General features: G+C 42.2%; 1 protein-coding gene across 2 annotated transcripts; it reads right to left on the reverse strand.

Annotated features, from left to right (window-relative positions):
- Positions 1-5,932: 5,932 nt before the first annotated feature.
- LOC119729665 (endothelin-converting enzyme homolog) lies at positions 5,933-21,169 on the reverse strand. 2 transcript variants are annotated; one of them, XM_038202329.1, is made up of 16 exons: positions 20,949-21,169; positions 18,888-19,094; positions 14,801-14,934; positions 14,226-14,423; positions 13,380-13,508; positions 12,340-12,522; positions 11,998-12,054; positions 11,664-11,816; positions 10,676-10,887; positions 9,598-9,820; positions 9,290-9,466; positions 8,412-8,515; positions 8,195-8,305; positions 7,151-7,343; positions 6,646-6,881; positions 5,933-6,227 (listed from the first exon to the last, which is right to left on the reverse strand). In XM_038202329.1, exons 2-16 carry the CDS (start codon positions 19,024-19,026, stop codon positions 6,128-6,130), a joined length of 2,349 nt encoding a protein of 782 aa, XP_038058257.1. In that variant the 5' UTR covers positions 19,027-19,094; positions 20,949-21,169; the 3' UTR covers positions 5,933-6,127. The 2 variants fall into 2 exon arrangements, with proteins under 2 accessions (XP_038058257.1, XP_038058258.1); XM_038202330.1 differs by lacking the exons at positions 18,888-19,094; positions 20,949-21,169 and adding an exon at positions 17,532-17,801 and having other exon boundaries at positions 5,934-6,227.
- Positions 21,170-21,248: the final 79 nt, after the last annotated feature.

The raw sequence follows: 21,248 nt of genomic DNA on the forward strand, positions 1-21,248 counted from the left end.
TCATCTCAGGCAGAGTCTTGCCAGATATGCAAGCACTGCGGTTTCGAGGCCCAGACTTTTTTGTAGCTGGATCACTGAATGTGAACCCGGGACTTTGGGACGGGGTTCTTGAAGAGTCGGCGGATGGTCCGGTCGTATCTAAATGGCTGCGACAAGGGGTGGATGTTTTTGATTTTTTCCAGCCTTTCAAAGGAGAATATCGAGGCAGAAAATTCGACTCTGACGTGCCCCCACAGATGTATTTCGCAAATGCTCCGTCGTGTCGCAAGTTCGTTCCCTTCATCAATGAGACTTTGACCAAGAGACTTATAGAAGGCTCCGTGGAGCTTTTGGGGAAAACATGCGAAGTTCAGCCGCCAAGATGTGTGAATGCTTTAGCCATAGAACCCAAAAAGCCAAGACTTGTTTTGTCGATGAAGGGACCAAATCTTTGGTGTAAAGACACGCCTTTTAGATTAGTTCCCTTGGGCGAAATTGCGAAATCCATTAACAGAAATGGCTTCTTTTCAGCTACCGATGACGCACAGGGCTACAAGCAAATACTTTTGTCGGAAGCGTCTAAGACCTTCTGTGGCTTTGAGTGGGCTGGCTACTATTTTGTAGACACGACCTTACCATTTGGCTTTAAAAACAGCGCATTCATTTACACGACTATTGGTTCGTGCCTGTCAACATGGCTAAAGAACCGGGGTATCCATACCGAGGTTTGGATTGATGACCGTTTTATAGGCGAGTGTTCGGGCTCATCGGCAACACCTAAATAGGTTATCTGACATTCTCAATATGGGTCGTTTCTCCTTTGTTTCCCTTTCTAATTTGTTCGTGTCACAGTGCCCAGAAATCGAGTGTGCGTCAGATGACGGGGCTTTCGACAGGGCTCTGAGGTCGCTTTACGTGGTTTGCTACATGAAATCACATTTGGGGTTTTTCATCAACATGGAGAAAAGCCATCTGCAGCCATCCTCTAGAATGATCCATCTGGGTCTGGGGATCTGTTCAAAATCCTTGTCTTTCTGGATTCCAGAGAAGAAAAAGATATCATTTGCCGAAGTAAGAGAGAATATCCTATTGGCAGACCAGGTTGTTTTAAAGCATCTTCAACGCTTTGTCGGAAAATGCCAAAGCTTCACGTTGGTATTTCCAGCGGCATCCTTGTTCGTAAGAGAGTGTTGCACATTTATGTCAAGTTTAGACGACGTTTCCCCCACATCTCTTACACAAGAAGTGAGAGCCGAGATCCTTTTCTGGCGTTTTATAGATTCATTCTCGCAACCCATACCTTGGAAAAAGGAGCACCATGTATCAGTGGCTCTGAGTTCGGACGCGTCTGGTTTTCGTTGGGGAGGAGTTTTGGTCGGTCCGTCAGGAAACACGAGTTTTGGAGATTACTGGCCTCAAGATATTCTAGCTGTGGAAGACATTTGCTGCAAAGAGGCATTGGCTTTGTATTTTGTCTTGCAGTCGGTCTTAGACTCATTGTGGGATAGACGTGTGGACGTAACCGTTGATGCATTAGCTCTCTTCGATGTTTGGAACAGGCGCAGAGCGAAGTCGACAGCTTTGGCAAGGGTTTTAAAGTTGATTTTCGCCCTTACTTTAGAGGCTAACTTCACGCTGCAGTTGAGATGGGTCCCTTCCAAGCAAAATCCAGCGGATGCCCCGTCAAGAGAGGTGTCTAAGGCAGATGCTCGATTATCCCAGTCAATCTGGAAGCTTCTTCAGAGAGAGTTGGGTGGACCTCGAGGCTTCACATTTGACTTGATGGCACTTCCTTCAAATGTGCCGAGTGGGTTAGACGGGTCTGCACTAAAATTCTACTCAAGGGATCCGGCACCTGGATCGTCGGGGGTAAATGTCTTTGCCCAGCAGTGCCCGGTGGGCGAAGAGCTTTATGTATTCCCACCTTTTGTTCTGATAGCTTCACTCATTCGACTGTTCCAGGAATGGGGAAATGTGAAGGTAACGATGGTTGTACCGAAGCACCCTCACCCGAAGCCATGGTGGCCAAGTCTGCTTTCTTATGCACGCCAGTCAGTTCGTCTGTCAGAGGAAGGACAGATGGGGGTCATTGAGTATCCATCAGCTAATGGTTACACGCCGAATAAGAAGGGTCTGCCCTTTCAGCTTTGGGCCTTTGAATGTTTCTTTCCTCACTGCGGTAAACATATGAAGGAAAATCCGCTGCCCAAGCAAAGGAAGGTCCTTCTCATGTCAGATTCCATGTTTAAAGGCTTGAAAGGATTCAGTTGGCCCTTGAGCCTAGATGTGCAGCTGGTCACAAGAGGGGGTCATAATATCTCATCATTGTGTAGAGCAGCAGCCACCTCTTGTCGACGACATGCACAGGATGCAGTGGTTTTACATGGGGGCATCAATGATTTCAGCAGATTGGCAGATTGTCAGGAGGGGGTTCAAGAGGTCATAAGAGTGTTCAGGGCAGCTGCCGTTCGGCTTCGGGCCGAGTTTCCCGATTGCGCTTTCATCCTGTCATCGGTCTGTCAAACCAGGCTGGTGAAAGTAAACCGTTCTGTAGCCGTAGTTAACGAAGCCCTAAGAGCCATATGTAATGAGGCCGGCTGGACTTTCCTCTCCAATGATTACATTATGCAAGAGGATCTGAGGGATGATGTCCATCTGTCTTGGTGGGGCAGTCTAAAGCTTCATCGTAGGTTGCAGATGGTTTTAAGGTCAGCTCTGCACCTGCGCACTGGTCCCGACATAGCTTGTTTCCGATAGAACAACAGAACATCGATCGTAAACAAATTTACATCTTCTTTTTCAAAGCGTGACGGGGTACTGGCGAGGTTGAAGACGCTAGATGGCCTTTTGGATGGGCGGGCATACGAAAAGCAGAAAAGTAAGCTGGTGGCATCACTCGAAGAGTTTATCCAGAAACACCACGGCGAAGGATACCACCCAGAGGGAGTCGACTTACACTCAGCTACGCCCCTGGATATTGTCGCCTTCCTAGTGGACAAGGATTCTAAAGGGAGAACACAAGTCCACACCGTTGGATGTGAAAACTTGGGCAAGCATGGCTTCTTCCCTTGTGAATGCCCTCGTCATTTAGCAGCCGGAACTGTGGACTCTTACATTGGCCAGCTCAGGGGATATTACAATTCTGTAGGCAGAACCGAGATTTGGCGCTCAGGCTCGTTATGGGGTAACCCTTGCATATCACAGCGGGTTCAAAGATATCTACGGGCTATTCGACTGGAACAGGCCGAGGCACACGTCACACCAAGGCAAGCCGTCCCAATATTCTCAGATAAGTTACGCTGGTTGGCGACAGAAATAAAGAGGCGTTTGTCATCCCGAGAATGTAGCAGCTCTCCATTCATTCAGAGATACATATTGCAGAGAGATTTAGCTTTCTTTTTATGTCTTTGGTGGGCTGGTGACAGGGCAGGCGACTTAGGCAGGACCATGACATGCGAGATTTCGAGAATAGAGGGCGGCGACCTTCTCTTCAACCACACCGTAGGGAAAACGATTAGAGAGTCCTCTTCTTCGCTTATTGTCATTCCAAAGCTGGAGGGTCAAACAGATCTGGACCCAGCCGGGGCAGTTAACAGTTTGGTGGAACTGGCAAGGTCAAACGGTTACAGCCTTACAGATGGTTTTCTCTTTCGGCCTTCAACACAGGACCACAGGTATCTTGTCAACAAGCCTTTCGTAGGTGCCGCTCCCAACGTGCGTTTGCAGGCCTACTTTTCCTCTTCATCAGATCCAGACGATAGCCGGCTGAGGGCCCATGGAAACCGAGCAGGGGTGGCAGCCACCTTACGTCTCCTTGGGGCTTCAGAGGAGCAGGTCATGGATCACTGCAGATGGGCTTCCAGGAAAACCTATAAGCACTACACAGAGTTGGAAAAGATAACCAGGCGTAAACAAACAGTACAGGCACTGCGTGATGCTGTCAGTAAGGATCAAGGTCAGCAATCTTCAGCTGATCTAGCGGGATGTTTTTTCAGAGGACTTAACTCAGGCTTCAAGGTTCAGCGAGCATTTCCATAGATTTCAGATTTTATAGGCCTACTGTTGGATCTGCTTGTAGCATTGGGCTTTAAGCCTTAGTTCAGTGCTTTCCTATGGAAAGAAAGAGGAAAATATTTAGAAGAGCATGAATAGGAACAGCACATAAGATGCTTGGTGGGGGACAGGCTTCTTATTTAAGGTGTACTACTCCATTATAAGGTCTTAATCAAGTCATAATTATAATCATATTCATGTGTAGTAATTTTAAAATTGGCAAAGATCATCTGCAAAATGGCAACTTTTGAATGCAAGAGGCGGTGTATCAAGTTTGACGGGTTACGTGACATAATTATTTGAGAATGCATGCATAACAAAGAAAAGGGTACTCTTTTGTTTTATAATTAAAATACACAAATGAATATCAATTAAGCAGCATTGGTCCTCGTTTTTCCTTAAGGGTGGGGCAGGTTTTAGGGTAAGAGTTGGGATTAGAGATGGGTGGATGATGAAATGGTGAGTATGAATGGTTTGAGGGCTGGAGCTCGGTAGGGGGTTTCGGAAAGAATCGATTAAACCCATATCTAAGCCTTGTAGATTCTGGAGCCCGCAACGGAACAACAGAGCGATATAAATAGTTCACTATTTGTACCGCTCTAAACGATGAGGGCGACAGAGGAATCAAGTCATTCGTGATTCTAGCTGACCGAAGGCGTGGAGTTCGCGGGGCTGTACGTGGTAAGAGTGTAACTCATAAGAGGTGAGTAAATATATCTTGTTTGGTACGCCTAGAAGTTTGCAGCCGTGGTAAGTTGTATGGTTTTCCCACCCACCCGGCCCCTTTTCCTGGTGCGGGGTTCCGTTTCAGGTTCCGGTTTCTACTAGAATCGATTAAACCCATATCTAAGCCTTGTAGATTCTGGAGCCCGCAACGGAACAACAGAGCGATATAAATAGTTCACTATTTCATGGATTTTCCATTTCCCCCTAATCTCACCCCTGAATAAAGGCGACAAAATCAAGGCATGTTTCCCGCAAAACAAAAAGTACCTTTACGATTGCTGGAAATGTACATGAAAACATTCCGCCTGTTTGCTAACAGGATGTAATGTTTCATTTGAAATATTTTGCATAGCATTTTTTTGTGCAATAAAAATGCATTGTGCATAACCCATGTTCGTAAAGTTAGATGAAGTTTTGGCCTGGTATCTGTTTTTATAAACAAAAGTTTAGGCATATAAGCACAATCGTGTGTCCGCAGATGCTTCGACTTGCAGCCATCATTCGTTGTTGATGAAATAAAAAAACAAAAGAAGTAAAAATTCAAGATGGCTGCTGAATGCGTAAGTAAATTTGTGATTTTTTTTTTACATGATTTTTAATACAAAATATGCAGGTTAAAATTAAGAACTGCAAGGCACATGAACAAGAAAACGTCCCAAAAAGGAATATCGGAGGATGTTTAAAGGTAGAGTTGATCATTTGCAGCTATCCAAAAAGTAACTGACCAATTTATTGTTGAAAAGCTTACTTGGTTTAAAGATAGTAATGGCATTTATCAACTCCCTGTGAAATTATTCCTTCTGGCTTCTGGCATCTTTTGAAGAAAACGGAAGGCCTTTTCCAAAGATGCGTCTAAAGTCGCATCTTTGAAAAGTTTTGTTAGTAGTTGGGCTAACCTGTGAATGGCTGCGCGCAAGCGTTGACATGACGCACACGCGTTGACATGACGCACACGCATGCGTGGTTGACATTATTCGTCAGTTCGGTGCGTGACATCATGTAGCTGCAATCGGCTGAATAAGAACGTGTTCCGGATGCTGATTTCGGGCACAATATAAAATATCACATGGCAACTTTTGAATTGTAATCAAGATCCTAGAATATTGGGTTTTTTGGGAATATAGAACATTCACAGAGCTAAAACTTCATCAGGTTAGTTGTTAAGCACCCGTCTTCAAACTTTGAGCACTTTTGATGCTTCAAACGAAACAAATGCACAAATGACAAATAATCTACTCTACCTTTAAATCTTATCTTATGTTGACCACAAACTTGTTATCGCAAAAACTTCACTTTTGATTGTGACGGAAAGTAAGTACTAAGTAAGTACTGCAATCTACCATAATTTGATTTTCTTTTGGTAGGATGATCACCACACACGACACTTGTTCTCCGGGTTCATGGGGCTCCCGATAGGACAGTCGAAAGCTTCACTAAACTCCGGCGTATTGGACATGGCGCCAATGACCCTAACGAAGAGAAAGGGAAAAGCAAAGAGAGAAAAATTAATTAAATTATCGTTGTACCTACTGGAATGGTTGTTAGCAACAGTCCAAAATTTGGAAACAGCATTATTAGTTCCATGAAATTGAACTCTAATCCTTTTAGTGCATCTGACTTTTAATTTTTGGGACCTAGTCTATCATGTGAATGCAAATAAGATACAGGAATCAAGAGTCTTTTGTGTCCTTGGGCAAGTCATTTTACAACAATCCCTACTTTCAACTGGGAAGTATGATATAGGACCTTTTTATATATTAAAGATTGCCTCTTCCCCTGAATACATAACTGACACTGCATCAAAATTCCTAAATATAATGACATCACAAAGGATTCATTTAGTCGACCAATGGTCCTCCATCAACCCCGTTCAAACATTCCTTCTACCTGAATTTATCGCTGGCGTGCGTATCTGTGTAGATCACGAGTCGGGCGTGTTCAGGCGTTTGGTAGCTGCACCAGACCTGGGCCATGCCCAGGAAGAATTCCTGAGTGAAGGTCAGATTGAGTGGGAGCTGCAGGTCCTCTGGGTTGTCCTTACGCCAGTTCTGGTAGGCCATGTAGGCGAGCTTTAGCCCGCCGTTGTCGGCAATGTTCTCACCCAGGGTAAAATGGCCGTCCAGCTGTTGGATTGTAAGATTGAGAAATTACATTTCGTCTTATTTATTTATGGAACACTGTAGCCTTTTGAAATTGTAAAGTAGAAATTCATTAACAAAACATGGGCCAATTTTTTTCGGTTGATGTTTCATTCCAAAGTGAATAACGTTTGTGTTACTAGAAAAATTGCAATTGAGAAAAGGAATCTATATTTGGGGGGATGAAACTCAGAAACAGCATGGGGAATGCATCTTTAGCTTGTTCATCCCCACTACCCCAGACACACACTTACATTGAGCCCATGCTCCTCATAGCCGGAGTACTGTTTCTCCATGCAGTTGGCCCTCTCTACGTAGGCCGAGGCCGATTTGTTCTCCCACCAGTCATCCAGGTTGCCAAACTTGTCAAACTTGCGGCCTTTGTCGTCGAAGCCGTGGGTCAACTCGTGGCCCATGATCATGCCGATGGCTCCGAAATTCATGGACCTGTAGGGTAGGTAGAGAGAGATAATCTGTTGCTGTAAGATCGTTATGGAAAAACTATGGGAATTGATGAAGATGGTTTTAAAATTCAACTTTATCAATGCACAGCTGTAGTAACAACTCACCAGTCATGCAGTCTCAACTCAAATGACATGCTACTGAACTAAACTGTGATAATTACGATATTCTTTTGTCAACTTGAAATAAACTGTGACAATTAAGGCTTCTTTTTGTCAACTTTTCACTTGACTTGTGTTTAGACTTGTGATGGACTTTCGGCAGACTTAACTTTCACTTTGGCAACCACGTTCACCCTCATGTTTCATACATGCCATGTGCTGAAAAAAACTGCTACAGAAAACCATTTTGGAATAAGAACAGCATGCATTATGCCTTTCAATACATTTGGCCTTCCTATAAAAATGTAACACTTTGCAAACAGGGTACCCTGATACGCATAACGAAACGCAACCCAAAAATTCAAATCCAGGAAGGACTTTATAGCTTTACAGTGTAACTTTTGCAAGCGCAATCTGTTGCTCATTAAAATGCACATAAACGTGAAATCTGTTTTGGTTTGCTCCTCACAAACGGCATTCAAAACCTTTCGTTCGCATTGTCTGAGAAGTTACTTAGTAATTTGCAATGTTGGTTAGGGTTACCCGATCCCACAATCTGGAACCAGTTCCTGACATCGGTGATCGGTTTCTCGGGTACTCGGGTACCAGGTTCCGATGCACACTGCTAGTAAACAGAACCTTGAAATTGGATTTAATTCAGAGAAGCACAACCAAAAAGCTGGGGTAAAATACCTGTCATGAAGATGACCATACATTACAAGTCAACTCACTCACATTGGCACGTCGTTGTTGAAAAACGGCGCCTGCAGAATTCCTGAAGGGAAGACCATTTGGTTCAAGGAGGCACTGTAGTATGCATTGACCTCGGCCGGGGCCATGCTCCATCTGGGAATAGACGCCCAAGTAAGAATGACATATTCAATGCAGGCACGACAGTTGGAAGATGGTAAATTAACGATTTGAGACTTGAACAGTTGAACAAAAAACTTACCTCGTTTTGTCGACAGGAGTCCCAAAATCCTCCATAGCTTTGCGTTGGAAAAACCTCAGAATGTTGACCATGTTGTCAAACTTACTTTCAGTTGAAATATTCATCTGTAAAATGGGTACAAAAAGTTGTATTCATCATTTTTAAATCAACAACAACCCAAGATTGCTCATTAAGTAAAAAAAAAAAAGCTCATTTCCAATTTGTCAGTTACTATTATTTTTTTTTCGGGGGGGGGGGGGGGTAAGTGTATGGAATATCCGCTTAACCACAAGCATCTATGATATGTGAGCAGATCTAGTGATTAATTATGCAAAACAACACCTCAAAATTCTGAACCTCGAGATTCTGACCAATCAGCAGGCGCCTTATATCAGGTTTTCAGTAACCCGTTGTTGTATTACAAATAAGCAAACATGGCAGCAAATTGACCAATCAACAACTTAGTTCACATTTCTGCACGAAATGACGTCACAATTTCTTCAGTCGACTCTGATGGGGGGAAATAAAGTGACATATATATATCTGTAATTAATTTACAGTTGATCAATTACAAAGTCCTCATTTTAATATCCAGAACACCTGACATTTTGCATGAAATGGGACCGGGCCATTCAAGGCATTCCTAGCCATTTTATCATGTGACCTATGATGATGCTCCAAGGATTTCGGATGCAACGTTGCAAGTTGCAAAACGTAAGTTCCTGAATAAGATTTATCTGATAATTCACAATAAAACAGGTTAATTAAACAAAATATGTCACCAACAAACAATGCGAGTATAAGAAACCGACAGGCAAACATAAAAAAGTTCCAAAATAAAATAATTTTCCTACCGACCTTACTTGATAATAACGGGGCAAAAAAGCTGTCAATCTTACCCCTTCGTAGAACTCATCCAGCTTAACCGGATCCAAGATCCAATCTGGGAAGCCAATCTTGTCTTTGACGGCTCGTGCTTTCTCCTCAGCTCTGGCTCTAGTCTTATCGTCCATCCACTCCACCAGGGGCAGATTCTGTAGGAATGCCTCCCGGATATCCTCAATCAAACCCACGGCCTGAGTGAAAAACAAGACGATTGGCGAAAATGGGAAAAAGACACACCCGTAACTAGGCTTTCTGTGGTTACAGGGTTAGCACAGAATGTTTATGCTAGCGCGGTTACCACAAAATGTATGAAGTGCCCTACCTTCTTCTTAGTCACTTCCGAGTCTTTCTCTTCGGCGTACAGCGCCCCCGTCACAAAACCGAAGGTGTTGTCGACTTTGGACATGCAGCGCTCCCAGAGCGGGGGTTGGGCCGTGACCCCTCGGATGACCCTCTTGAATTCTGAGACGGCGCTCTGGAAGGGCTGGGATAGATACTTCAGAAACGGCTGGACTGCGTACCACATGGTATAGTCCGCCAGAAGCCTGAGAGAATGCAAGTTTTTGAAAATAACGAATGCATTGAATTTTGTCAAGGACCAATTATCCGGCCTCCATCGGTAACTACGGCCTTACAAGTTACCAGCATGAATTTGGACCAAATATGAGATCAGCAATCACACTCTGTTGCGCTCTGCGCAGGAGAACAATACATCCAGGAGAATACTGAGTCGATGACTAGAGGGGCCAAGCTCAATTATGAGTTGAACCCTATTTGTTATTGTTGACACAACAACCTTCCTTGTCAGTTTTAAAAAGTCACAAGGGTAAACTTACTAGATAAAAGATGAACAAAGAGATAGACTGCAGCAGGGTTTGAACCTGCAACCTTCGGATCACTGTAGTGGTGCCTTGTGAGGGACTTGTGAGGACTTGCAGGGATTTGTGAGGACTTGCAGGGATTTGTGAGGACTTACAGGGACTTGTGAGGACTTGCAGGAACTTGCAGGGATTTGTTAGGACTTGCATGGACTTGTGAAGACTTGCAGGGACTTGTGAGGACTTATAGGGACTTGTGAGGACTTGCAGGGACTTGTGAGGACTTGTGAGGACTTGCAGGGACTTGTGAGGACTTGCAGGGACTTGTGAGGACTTGCAGGGATTTGTGAGGACTTACAGGAACTTGCAGGGACTTGTGAGGACTTGCAGGGATTTGTGAGGACTTACAGGGACTTGTGAGGACTTGCAGGGATTTGTGAGGACTTACATGGACTTGTGAGGACTTGTGAGGACTTGCAGGGTCTTGTGAGGACTTATAGGGACTTGTTACGGACTCAACAACAACACTGTCCTAGTCTAGTCTCACAAGTCATGCAACCCTAGTTCTTTCTCCTACTGTACCTTGCTGGGGTTTCCATCAGGAGCTGGTTCAGCCTGCGGAAGTAGCTCGGCGTGTAGACCACCACCTCTAAGGAATTGTTGACTTTCCGCCCAAGGGTTTCCTCCATGTAAGCCTTGAGGTCCACTGTGGGGATCATGTCTATAAGTTCCTGTAAGGGCATTCGATTGTAGATGGCTACCGGATCTCGCAGTTTGTTCTTTGGCACAAACAACTGCCGGAGAAATTAATTTTAACTCGTCAGAATTTCAAATTGAGGGAGATGTCCACTAACTTGCAGAGGTAACGGTGGTTTTGGTTTAGTCTGTTGGTCTTCACAGGACCCGAAAGGTCAGCCTGTCATCCTCTGGCTGACTGAGTCACTGACTATAAATAATTAATTGGCGATTTTTTTATGGGCCCCAGTTCTTATAGAAGAACAAAAATCCATTATAAGGTGATCGGACTCACCCAACTAGTTAGAGGTATTCAACACCAACAGGAGTGTCATGGGCAGAGGGCAGAGTTTTTTATTTTTTCAAGGGAAATTTTGAGGTAAGGCGACGTTGAAAATGGCAAAATACAACGCGAAAATACGGATGGCGATCACCACGACACACCGTGAATATGCAAAACTGCATTGAATTGCATGGCATCAACTTTAAAAGAAAAATCCCATTTCCTACCAAAAGATACGGTACAACATCACCAAAATTAGGTGCATTGTTTTCACTATTTTTTTTCAAAAAGTACGTGAAATATCCACTGAGCTGAAAGTTCAACAGGTTTGGTTTTGAAGATTCTCCTTTGGATTTTGAGTGGTGTTATTATCGGAAATAAACAAAATGCATAAAAAGCAAATGAATCAGTCTACGGTGGTGTTCAGTTATGTAGAACAAGCTTTTTATCAGCTTTTTCTTTTTTTTTGGTTCAAGAAATATTGATACTGAACTCCAATTAAACAAATTGGTCAGTAACTAAAGATTATCCAAATTACTGAACACTCCTTACCTTGCTAAGTGTCCTCTCAAATTCCACGATCTCCTCTATCCTCCGCCTGGCCTCTTGTTTCATCTGAGCGTGCTCCAAGACCTCTGGCGACCCATTCAGCCTGAGCAGGGTCACCACAGTGGCACCCAGTTCAGTGTAGGCATCCACAATTTTCTGAAATCACATGAAACCATTTTTCTGTCGTCAAAATCATTCAAAAACCAGGGGAAAATAAATTCTGGAACTCTCTTTGGAAGGAAAAACCAAGTGGCATCTTTTGGGTCTATAGGCTGCACACGCAATGTGACAATACCATTTATTGTTTAGAAAAAAATCTTACATCCAATTGACTTACCGTATCATTGCTTTCATAAATCTCTGGTGCAGAGAGTCCGAGGCCAGACTGGTAAAACTAAGAGGAAAAAAAACAAGAGCTTCAGCTTATACCGACAAAAATGGAGTAAAAGTGAGACGGCAAAGTTTTATTCAGAATCACTTTCTTTAATATTCCAGAGAGAGTCACTTTACTTGGTATATCTGAAGAAACGCCCAAGACCTTGACAAAGTGCACCCTACAAAATCAGTAACGCACTTTTGCCATGTAACCTCAATCCTCCAAATTCCCCCACTTTGGCAAAGAGGATTTTGAAGGATTTAGGGTGGTTAGGGTTGATTCAACTTTTTTATCTTGACTGACCTGCAGGATATTTTCGGTGGAGTTCCTGTCGTCAGCACCAATGGCCATTGTGAACAGCACAGACAGTCTCATCTTGTGAAGCCTAACTAGCGTCTCCTTTAGGCTCCATGAGGCCTCATTCCAGTTTGAAACCGTCGTGTTGTTGTTGTCTAATAACGTCCAGCCGCCGAGCGATTCTATGAACTGCAAAATAAACAAAAGTCTCTTTAAATAATTACAAAACAACTTTCTTAACCTCTAAAGAAAAATAGCATGTGAGTTGTATTCCATTTTCAGACAGCAATCTAAAACAACATTCATGTGAAAGAAATGAAACAGCTGATGAAGTAGAGTAACTGAAATATCGGGGGAAACATTTTGTACATCTCATCAAAATATAACTGTCCCATAAGCTGTAGTACATAGCCAGGCAGGTACATTCATTAAAATGGCGATTTTTAATTTAATTGTTTTTTGTTGTTTTTTTAAACAAATGTGCCACTTTTCACCTCTACTTTTACTTATGTTTACAAAAGGTGGATATCTTCAACATTTTAGGGGGAAAACAGCCGCTGTTCCTAAGTGCTTGCGTCATCGCACAAACAACTCTGCTTACATGTACATTAGGGTTTTCGCAATGCATCTTTTATACTCCTCAAAATGAGCCTACGTTGTCCCACTGTTAACATCCATTAACTCTCCGAAAAAAATCATGCTGTGCCTGCTATATGTAGGCCTCTCAACCATACATCAGCAGCAGAGAGAAAGTGTCCCAGTTTTCTTCATTGTCCCCATGCTGTTACCGATTTGGGCTGTAACCAAATTGGAAACCATTAAGTGATTGCCATGACAACGTTGACATCAAACTGGTCGGTCCCCGCGCCGTTCCAAAATTGGACAATACAAAAATAGCAAACCATTAAGTGATTGCCATGGCAACGTTGACATCAAATTGCCCACTGCGATAACAAGATAATTTCATGGATGCTGCGGTCAAGCTGTGCAAAGCTGTTCCTGTAAAGTGTTGAAATTTTCTTGATAAAGAGCCTGGCAAAACTCACCTGTAATAATGGTCCTGCCCTGGCAATCTCTGAAAGACTCTCGTTCATACATGCACGGTAGTAGCTCTTGACTTTAAACAACGCTTCGCTGTGCACCCCTCTGAAGTTGTAACCATCTTGTTCTAAAAGCTACAAGAAAAAAGTATCATTACATCAGTGAGCTATGATATTTAGCAATGGATTGGGTAAAGGTTGGGTTAATTGGTGGCCTATAAATGCCAACAGTGGGTACCATTGGGTACTAAGTTGACTTCAAATGCCCACATGGGTAAAATGGTAGGTACTACTGGGTGGCCTGCAAACACAAAGAGTGGGCACAACTGGCCCTGGGTACTAATGGGTGGCCTACAAAATACCGACATGGTTCACAAGCATGTACATGTACTACTGGGTGGCCTGCAAATACAAACAGTGGGCACAACTGTGGGTACTAATGGGTGGCCAACAAAATACCCACATGGCCTGCAAATACAAAGAGTGGGCACAACTGGGCACTAATGGGTGGCCCACAAAGTACCCACATGGTTCACAAGCATGTACATGTTCTACTGGGTGGCCTGCAAATACAAAGAGCGGGCACAACTGGGTACTAATGGGTGGCATACAAAGTACCCACATGGTTCAGGTTTGATACCTGTAACCTTCTCAAACTGAAATCCTCACAAACTACGCATTAGTTTTACTGCATTATTCCAGTGGTTGTGGACAATTGTGGACAAATATTTCTCAAAAACTAGATAAGGAGAGGAAAATAATCCCATGCCTCCTGCTTAATTTGTGTTTTTTCCTTTTAACTGAAGGCCGAAAACCCTGCATGAGGGAAAATTAAAAATGTGAAATACTTGCCTTCCTCATGAGCTTCTTATTGTGCAGCACCGCATTCCCAAAGTAGCTCCATTTAGATTTATCCTCGGGGATATCGGTCACCTCTGCGTACTTGCCGCAAGCGTACTGATAGAAATCCTGACAGGGGTCGGCCTCCAGGTCCATGACCCTGAGAATGTTGGCCGTGGCCTGGATGCATCGCGGCTCTGTGCATGCCGTCTGTAGAGGGGAAAAAAGACACTTCTTTTAATGTCAAAGTCAGCTGCGACAGGAAACTGAGAGGATATTGAAACGGCTTTGATAGTTAAAGGTGCGCTTGCTTTTGTCACTCTTTCTTCAAAACGAAACTTGTGCTTAATTTTATTTTATTGTACATCAGATTCCTGCCACTTTCTGTCAATGGCATTTTTTTTTGGTCATCGTTCCCATCCTTTGAGCAGGTTAAAGCCCATGATTGGCAAGTTCTGAATATTGGAATATTCGGTGAAACGCAGTTTCGAACGTCGAGTACCAAATTATTGAAAATGAACAGCCCTATAAAGATTATTCGTGGGCTTTTCCAGCTGACCGCCAAATAATATGACACAATTCCTTACTGAGTGTGGTCTGTTGCAGACATAGCCCACTGTGGCTACCACCAGAGCCAGCAGCAACAGGCAGGAGACGGTTAGCAGCCCCATGCAGCGTTCGCTTCGTTGTCGGGAGAGAGTCTGCCACCGGACGGCTGGACCTGTCACAATGCCAAAGAGATCAAGTCGGTATAGTTACTGAGCTACGTATTCAAAATCATTGCTTGGCATGTTGTACAGCTTCAAGGGCTGAGAGATTGTTAGTAAGTAAACTATAACGTGTTTGCCCGAGTTGTATAACTCGAGTTTTACCCAATTTTTGCTTAAATTCCAGTACCCATGCTCGTACTCATCAACATTCGGAGTCCACTTTAACTGTACAACTGGAATGTTTTTTTTTTTTTTCTCTGTGCTGTCCAGTGGCTTGCAAAAAAAATTCACAAGCTTAGTCAGGTGGGACTTCGAACCCACGACCTCATGCTTACTCGTGCAGATGTCTTACCACTCCGCTTGCTGGGGTCAGTTGGCTGGTTCGAATCTGATGTAGCAGCGGATACCACAACCAGTCACAATTTATATGATGAATTTTGTTTTTTCCCTGTCATGGAAATGTGAACTGAAAGTCACTTACTCACCAAGTTTTACTGAAACCCGATTCCTAGTCATTTTTAAATCACACATGTGCTTGACTCACTTAAGTTCTACAACTTACAAACTTTTCTGAACGTGGCTCTGATCCAAGTGAACCGGCTATAGCAGAAAAACCAACTAGAATTTTATACCCTACCTTCTCAATATGGAGGGACCATTAACTGCATAGAAAACAGATTAAAACTCAAAGCATTCTTGACATCTTATGAAATACATAAATACCATGTACACCTACATGTAAACATGTTTCCAATTTTAAAGCCATTCATGTTTACCATTTCACAGATCACTCCAGTGAAAAAAATACTTCCTTGTCCTAATAACTCAAAGAATTTCACTTCCTCAAGGGCCCAACAAACACCTTGCATTCCATAAAACATTTGTAAAATGTTATAGACTGATTGCACATATCAAAACAATAAAATAGAAACAAAAAATAATTAACACAGCTCACACGTCATCAAATTCCTACAATTTCACTTTCAGCAATAATAAATAAGAAAAATCACAACTGGAAAGTAGGCCTATACCTTCAAATATAAAACAGGAGGACGGAAGACACAAAACACAATTAGCCCGGACTCCTCGCTGTGGTGCTGTCAACGCCACTGTACAATGTACATGTACATGTCACTTCAAAAGTGCAAGTGACTTTGTAGGCTGCCTTGATTTTAATTTCAACAGGAAATCCTTCTCAAGGAAAACAGCAACTGGTCATTTGGAAACAATCCTTTATCAGATAATGGTAATCTGGTGGGGAGTTTATTTATTGTTTATATTACAGGAAGTGCTACCTGTTACCTTGGGTTACACCATGGTTACACAACCATGTGACTTGAGAAATTTGTAGCCAAACCATAAGGTGCCAATTCCTGAGATGGTTTGCACTGCAAAGTTAACGTGGATTTTGCGCAGCGCAAATATCCAACAATGCAGCATATCATATATTTTATATCCACTGTAAATATCCGTAATAGGGTCTAGTATATAATATATGCCAACCTTTTGGTGAAATTTTAATTTTTATCACATTATTTAGGGATATTTTTTTTTCCTATATTGCTTTGAGTAAAAAAGGACAGAACTATTAACAGACTTGCCCTTTTGACAATATAAATTATAATACTGATCTTGACAAACACACATAAGACCTTCACTTATGATTCCTTGCAAAGTTTATAATCTTGCAAATTCCAAAGCAGAATCTTATCCATGTTGACAGATCAGTTTGGGTATATTTATCCAAACTTGACTTATTACAGTCATGACAGTTTCACAATCCCCATCCAGTCAAACTACAACACTAGGGTTGGTCATGTTGGTTGGAGTCTGTTGGGTGAGTAGTGCACTCATAAACTGATTTTGCTCTACATGGGGCCAGGCATACCATACCACCATAATCAGAGTCCAACAGTTTGGGTGTTGACTTTACCATATGTTGGAATTTGCAGGAGTGAGGAAGGATCTATCCTGTAGTAAATCAAGGGGGATAGGGATGTTAATTTTACACTGGTCTGGTTGAAATGGAATTACTGCTCCGTATACTAATGACTAAAATACACACATGTATTTCAAACAAATACAATTGGTCACTAAATACACTGATATTGGCACCAATTCTTGTGAGCTTTCTTTGATTTCAAAAGCAAGAGAAAATTAGAGTGATGTAAGTATCGGACAAAAACGAATACATGTATGTTGACAAGTGTTGTACGTAGAGACAGAATTTACTTTCAGATGTGGCGAGGAATAAGTAGGCATGATCATCTATGAATATGATCCACAATGATGAACATTTACAAGGAAAGACTACAAAAGATACAACATTTATGTTCAATCATTGAGCAACTGCCAACTATATCAGCAATGCGCCCATGCACTTCGATCTTGGAGGTGCTTCCACCAACTTTACATCTACACAAATCTTCATCATCATCATCACCTAGTGTGTTACACAGCAATGGAAAATATTCACAGATGTAGTTTCCAATACAACTGTCCATGTTGACTGGTAATGCACTGCCAAACTTCTCCAACAACATGTTGAAGAAAATGTAAAATTCATCTTCATCAGGGGAAAACAGATTATTAAAATATAAAAGAGTACCTCAACAAGCAGGCAGGTTATTCACAGAGAACCCGTCTTCCTAATCGATGGTCAAACGGTCAAATATTCCTCTTCCCTCACAAAGCCGATCAAAAGTAACTAGATGCTAGAACAATTCTGGAGTTTTCTTCACAGCAGTCATGCCCGAACCAGGGGCAAGGCAAGAAAGAACGGATCTCAACATCAAGGAGGAATTTGAGGGGAGAGAGAAAATAACAGCCCTTTGCACCTTGGCAGCCTGCCCCCCTGTGAGGGGTGTAACCTTGGAATTTAAGTGCCCAGTGAGCCCTGGGGGTCAACCATAAACATTTAACTACCACATGCACTCTGGAGGTAATTGATATCATGGAGCTATGCTGATATTGGCCCCATACAGGAAACAGGAAACCAAGTATGTTGTTTTAGCTGGGGAATTACTGGGGAAAAAAGAGAGAAAACCCCAAGCTCACATAATAGCTTTGTCACTCAAGTGGAATGGAGGGCAGGAGAGAGTGGATCCCCTGCCAATTGGGTGGAAATCCTCTGGGAGGTTGAGGGGGGGGGGGATTGTGGGGTTGTGCAAGGTTGGGTACGTTGGTACTATACTGGTGACCATGGGGTGACCATGGGGTGACAATGATATTTATAAGAACCTGTGGCAGTTACTTCACTCTCTCACCAGGTATTCCTCTCATACTTATGTACATAATAAATATAACCACAGGGTCTTTTACTTTCTACATACACTCTCAAATCAAAGCATGCGGGAATAAGCTTAAAGGACTGGTTCCTAGATTTTTGGGGTTGAATGAAGTCCATGGCCAATCTTTCATCTTTATAAAACCTTTTTCTTAATAATAATAATAGCAAGATTATGCCTCCACAAAGTTAGCCGACACATGACAAAATTAAAACCCTTGGTTGCAATATTGTTTTGTCTTTTAAATCCATCCAACTTCTTTCCCTTATGTATAAGTACCTGGTAAAACCACGGAGGTAGAATTCTACCTCCATGGTAAAACCATAACAATTTCTATATTTTGGCAAGGCTTCATTCAAAAATTCATTAGTTATTTATTTATTTTTTTTGGCTGTTGCCTTGCACACATTTCGGCACCAATAGTACAAATTTGCAAAATTTTAACTTTTTCGTAACAGTATCTTTGCTTTTGAGCCAATTCTAGGGATTAATTCATGCACACAGTCAAGCAGAAGCTGGAACAGGGGTGTCCTGGAGGAGGGGGTGTGACACCCCTCCCCCTCCAATTAGTAGTTTTTGTAGGCAAAATCGTCATCTCATCAGCAAACTCATATTGTAGTTGGTCTTGCATCGCCCAAGAGTTGGGAACAAAGAAAGTGCCCATGAAATCAACTTACGCATCCACTGACTGTAATCGTCGGCACTGCCCCGATTCAGCAAGGCCGCTGATTCGACATCGTTGGGATCACCTCGGCCGAACCCGCTCCAAGATGAACCATCTGTCATGAGCTCAAGGGCCGTCTCATCGGTCTCCATGGCAACCAAAGATGCTCTCCCAGCTCACAGAAGATGGAGATTCTCAGTGCTCACGGTCACATGGATCACTAGAATTTGGAAACAAATTCAACAATGTAATCTTTTTTCTTTTTTTTAATATTATTATTCACAAATAATAAAATCACGTTTGATTACACATTATACAAGCATAGATTCACAATAAATTGTGCCAAGCTCCCCCATCAATGCAAGATAAGTAGAATTATTAAAATTTGTGAACATTTGCCAAACATTCTTGACAACATAATTTCCATTAAACAAGTCTTAAGGTTAAATCATGAGTCCAATTTGTGCACAGTTCAGTGGAAAAATGAAAATGAAACAAACATTTCCATAAAACATGGCATTTTCAAGCATTGCTGCATAGCATTATACGTACATCTTCCATGAAAAGGCTGTTATGTGAAAATCAATATTTTTTTTCCAATTCAGCCAGACTAGCCAGCTAGAGATACACGTCTATTTCTTTGGTGACTGTACTTGAGGCCTTCATGGCAAATGGGAAAAAAAGCAACATCTGTTGTTGTTTTTTCACACTGTCGGAGACGACAGTAAACATGTGTGGAGGAGTCAATGCTAATGATGGACATTGAGAAAAAGAAAAAAATTCAGTAAACAGTGGACAGCACAGCTGACAATTTTTATCCTTCAAATTTCTGTTCTGTTTAATTTTAAAGGGCCCATGCAATGTAATTTTGTTTAATGCAATCCTTGAAGATGCACCTTTGTGTCCCATTTAACCTTTACAATTTTCGTTTTGCCCTTTTCTAGGGTATTTTGGTGCCTTTTTGGTTTTTGTGCTAGTGCAAATTTCCATATTCATGAGCCAAAGCGTAATGTCATTTCAGGCAGAAACTTCAATTTTACAGCTTTTTTAGCACCAAAGTTAGGATTTGGATAGTTTGCCGTCACAAACTTTTCTCACAAATGTGACTTTGGAGGCTTTTTTTTAATAGGGAAGTTTTAAGTCCAAAACCATTCTGCTGAATGATAGTCTGGTTCCAACAGGCAAAGATCCTGACGTTGAATACTAGTATTCAGGGAACCAGATGATCGATAAAGATTCGCAATGGTGTTTTTGCAATGCCGTAACAATAGCAGTTGAAAATTGCGAATGGCTGCCGTAACAAAAGGTCTCTCTCAAATGACGTCACGTCCTACAGATTGTCACATGAATCAACATTTTGGGCGTCCAATTTTTGTGACGCGCATTGGCTGCGCCATATTTTAAAGAAATTTTTCGCACATGCTTAGAACATTTTGCACACTGCGCGCACACGCACCTGGTGGCATTGAACACGCAGTTGTAATTTTCCTACGAATATGGCTGTTCACTATTAAAGGGGTCTATAGCCGGCCGGGGATTTAGCCCCATAAATGTGGCCAATTTACTGGACTACCTCCGTAAATAAAGGCCACACTTCCACCATGTACAAAAACATGTCGAACTTTGTCAAATTTAGATTTTCACATTTAGGCTTAGTTTGTAGTTTATTTTTGCTTTAGAAGCATGCTCACCCTCTTTATACTACAGGCTAATCAGAAAGTGCTGCCTTTTTCAGATGTCTGTTTTTCGTGAAATTTCATGTCGAAATTTTGATACGCAAACGCGTGTGCAAACAAATCTGGAAATTTCACAACAAAATAGACATCTGAAAAAGGCAGCACTTTCTGATTAGCCTACAAAGAGGGCGAGTATGCTTCTAAAGCAAAAAAAAATATGAAAATCAAAATTTGACAAAGTTCGACAAGTTTTTGTACATGGTGGAAGTGTGGCCTATATTTACGGAGGTAGTCCAGTAAATTGGCCACATTTTATGGGGCTATACTAGCCACTGCGTTACTTTACTGTCAAGTATATATAATAGTGTCATGACTGTTTTGTTTTTGTAAGAACTTACTTTCTGTGAAAATGAAATTAATCTAAAATTCATTTCCCAGGTTTGCGTGAGACTGTGCCAAATGTTACAAAACAAAGTCACTGGACCTCCGGGCTTCATCCCCGCATCAACCATGAAACAGACTTATTGAACCATGGAGGTAGGATGATTGAACTAAGGAATTATTCCTCCATCATGTCCATGCATCAAGTCTCAACACAACTACTCAACTCCCCCCTCGCCACGTGCCTCGCATAGTCGCATCTTGTCAAACTTCCAGGAATTAAAGGGCGCCCTCTAAAGTTAACCAAATATGGTTTG

This window comes from Patiria miniata, unplaced genomic scaffold (assembly GCF_015706575.1).
Source record: "Patiria miniata isolate m_02_andy unplaced genomic scaffold, ASM1570657v1 HiC_scaffold_21, whole genome shotgun sequence".
NCBI classification, from domain to species: domain Eukaryota; kingdom Metazoa; phylum Echinodermata; class Asteroidea; order Valvatida; family Asterinidae; genus Patiria; species Patiria miniata.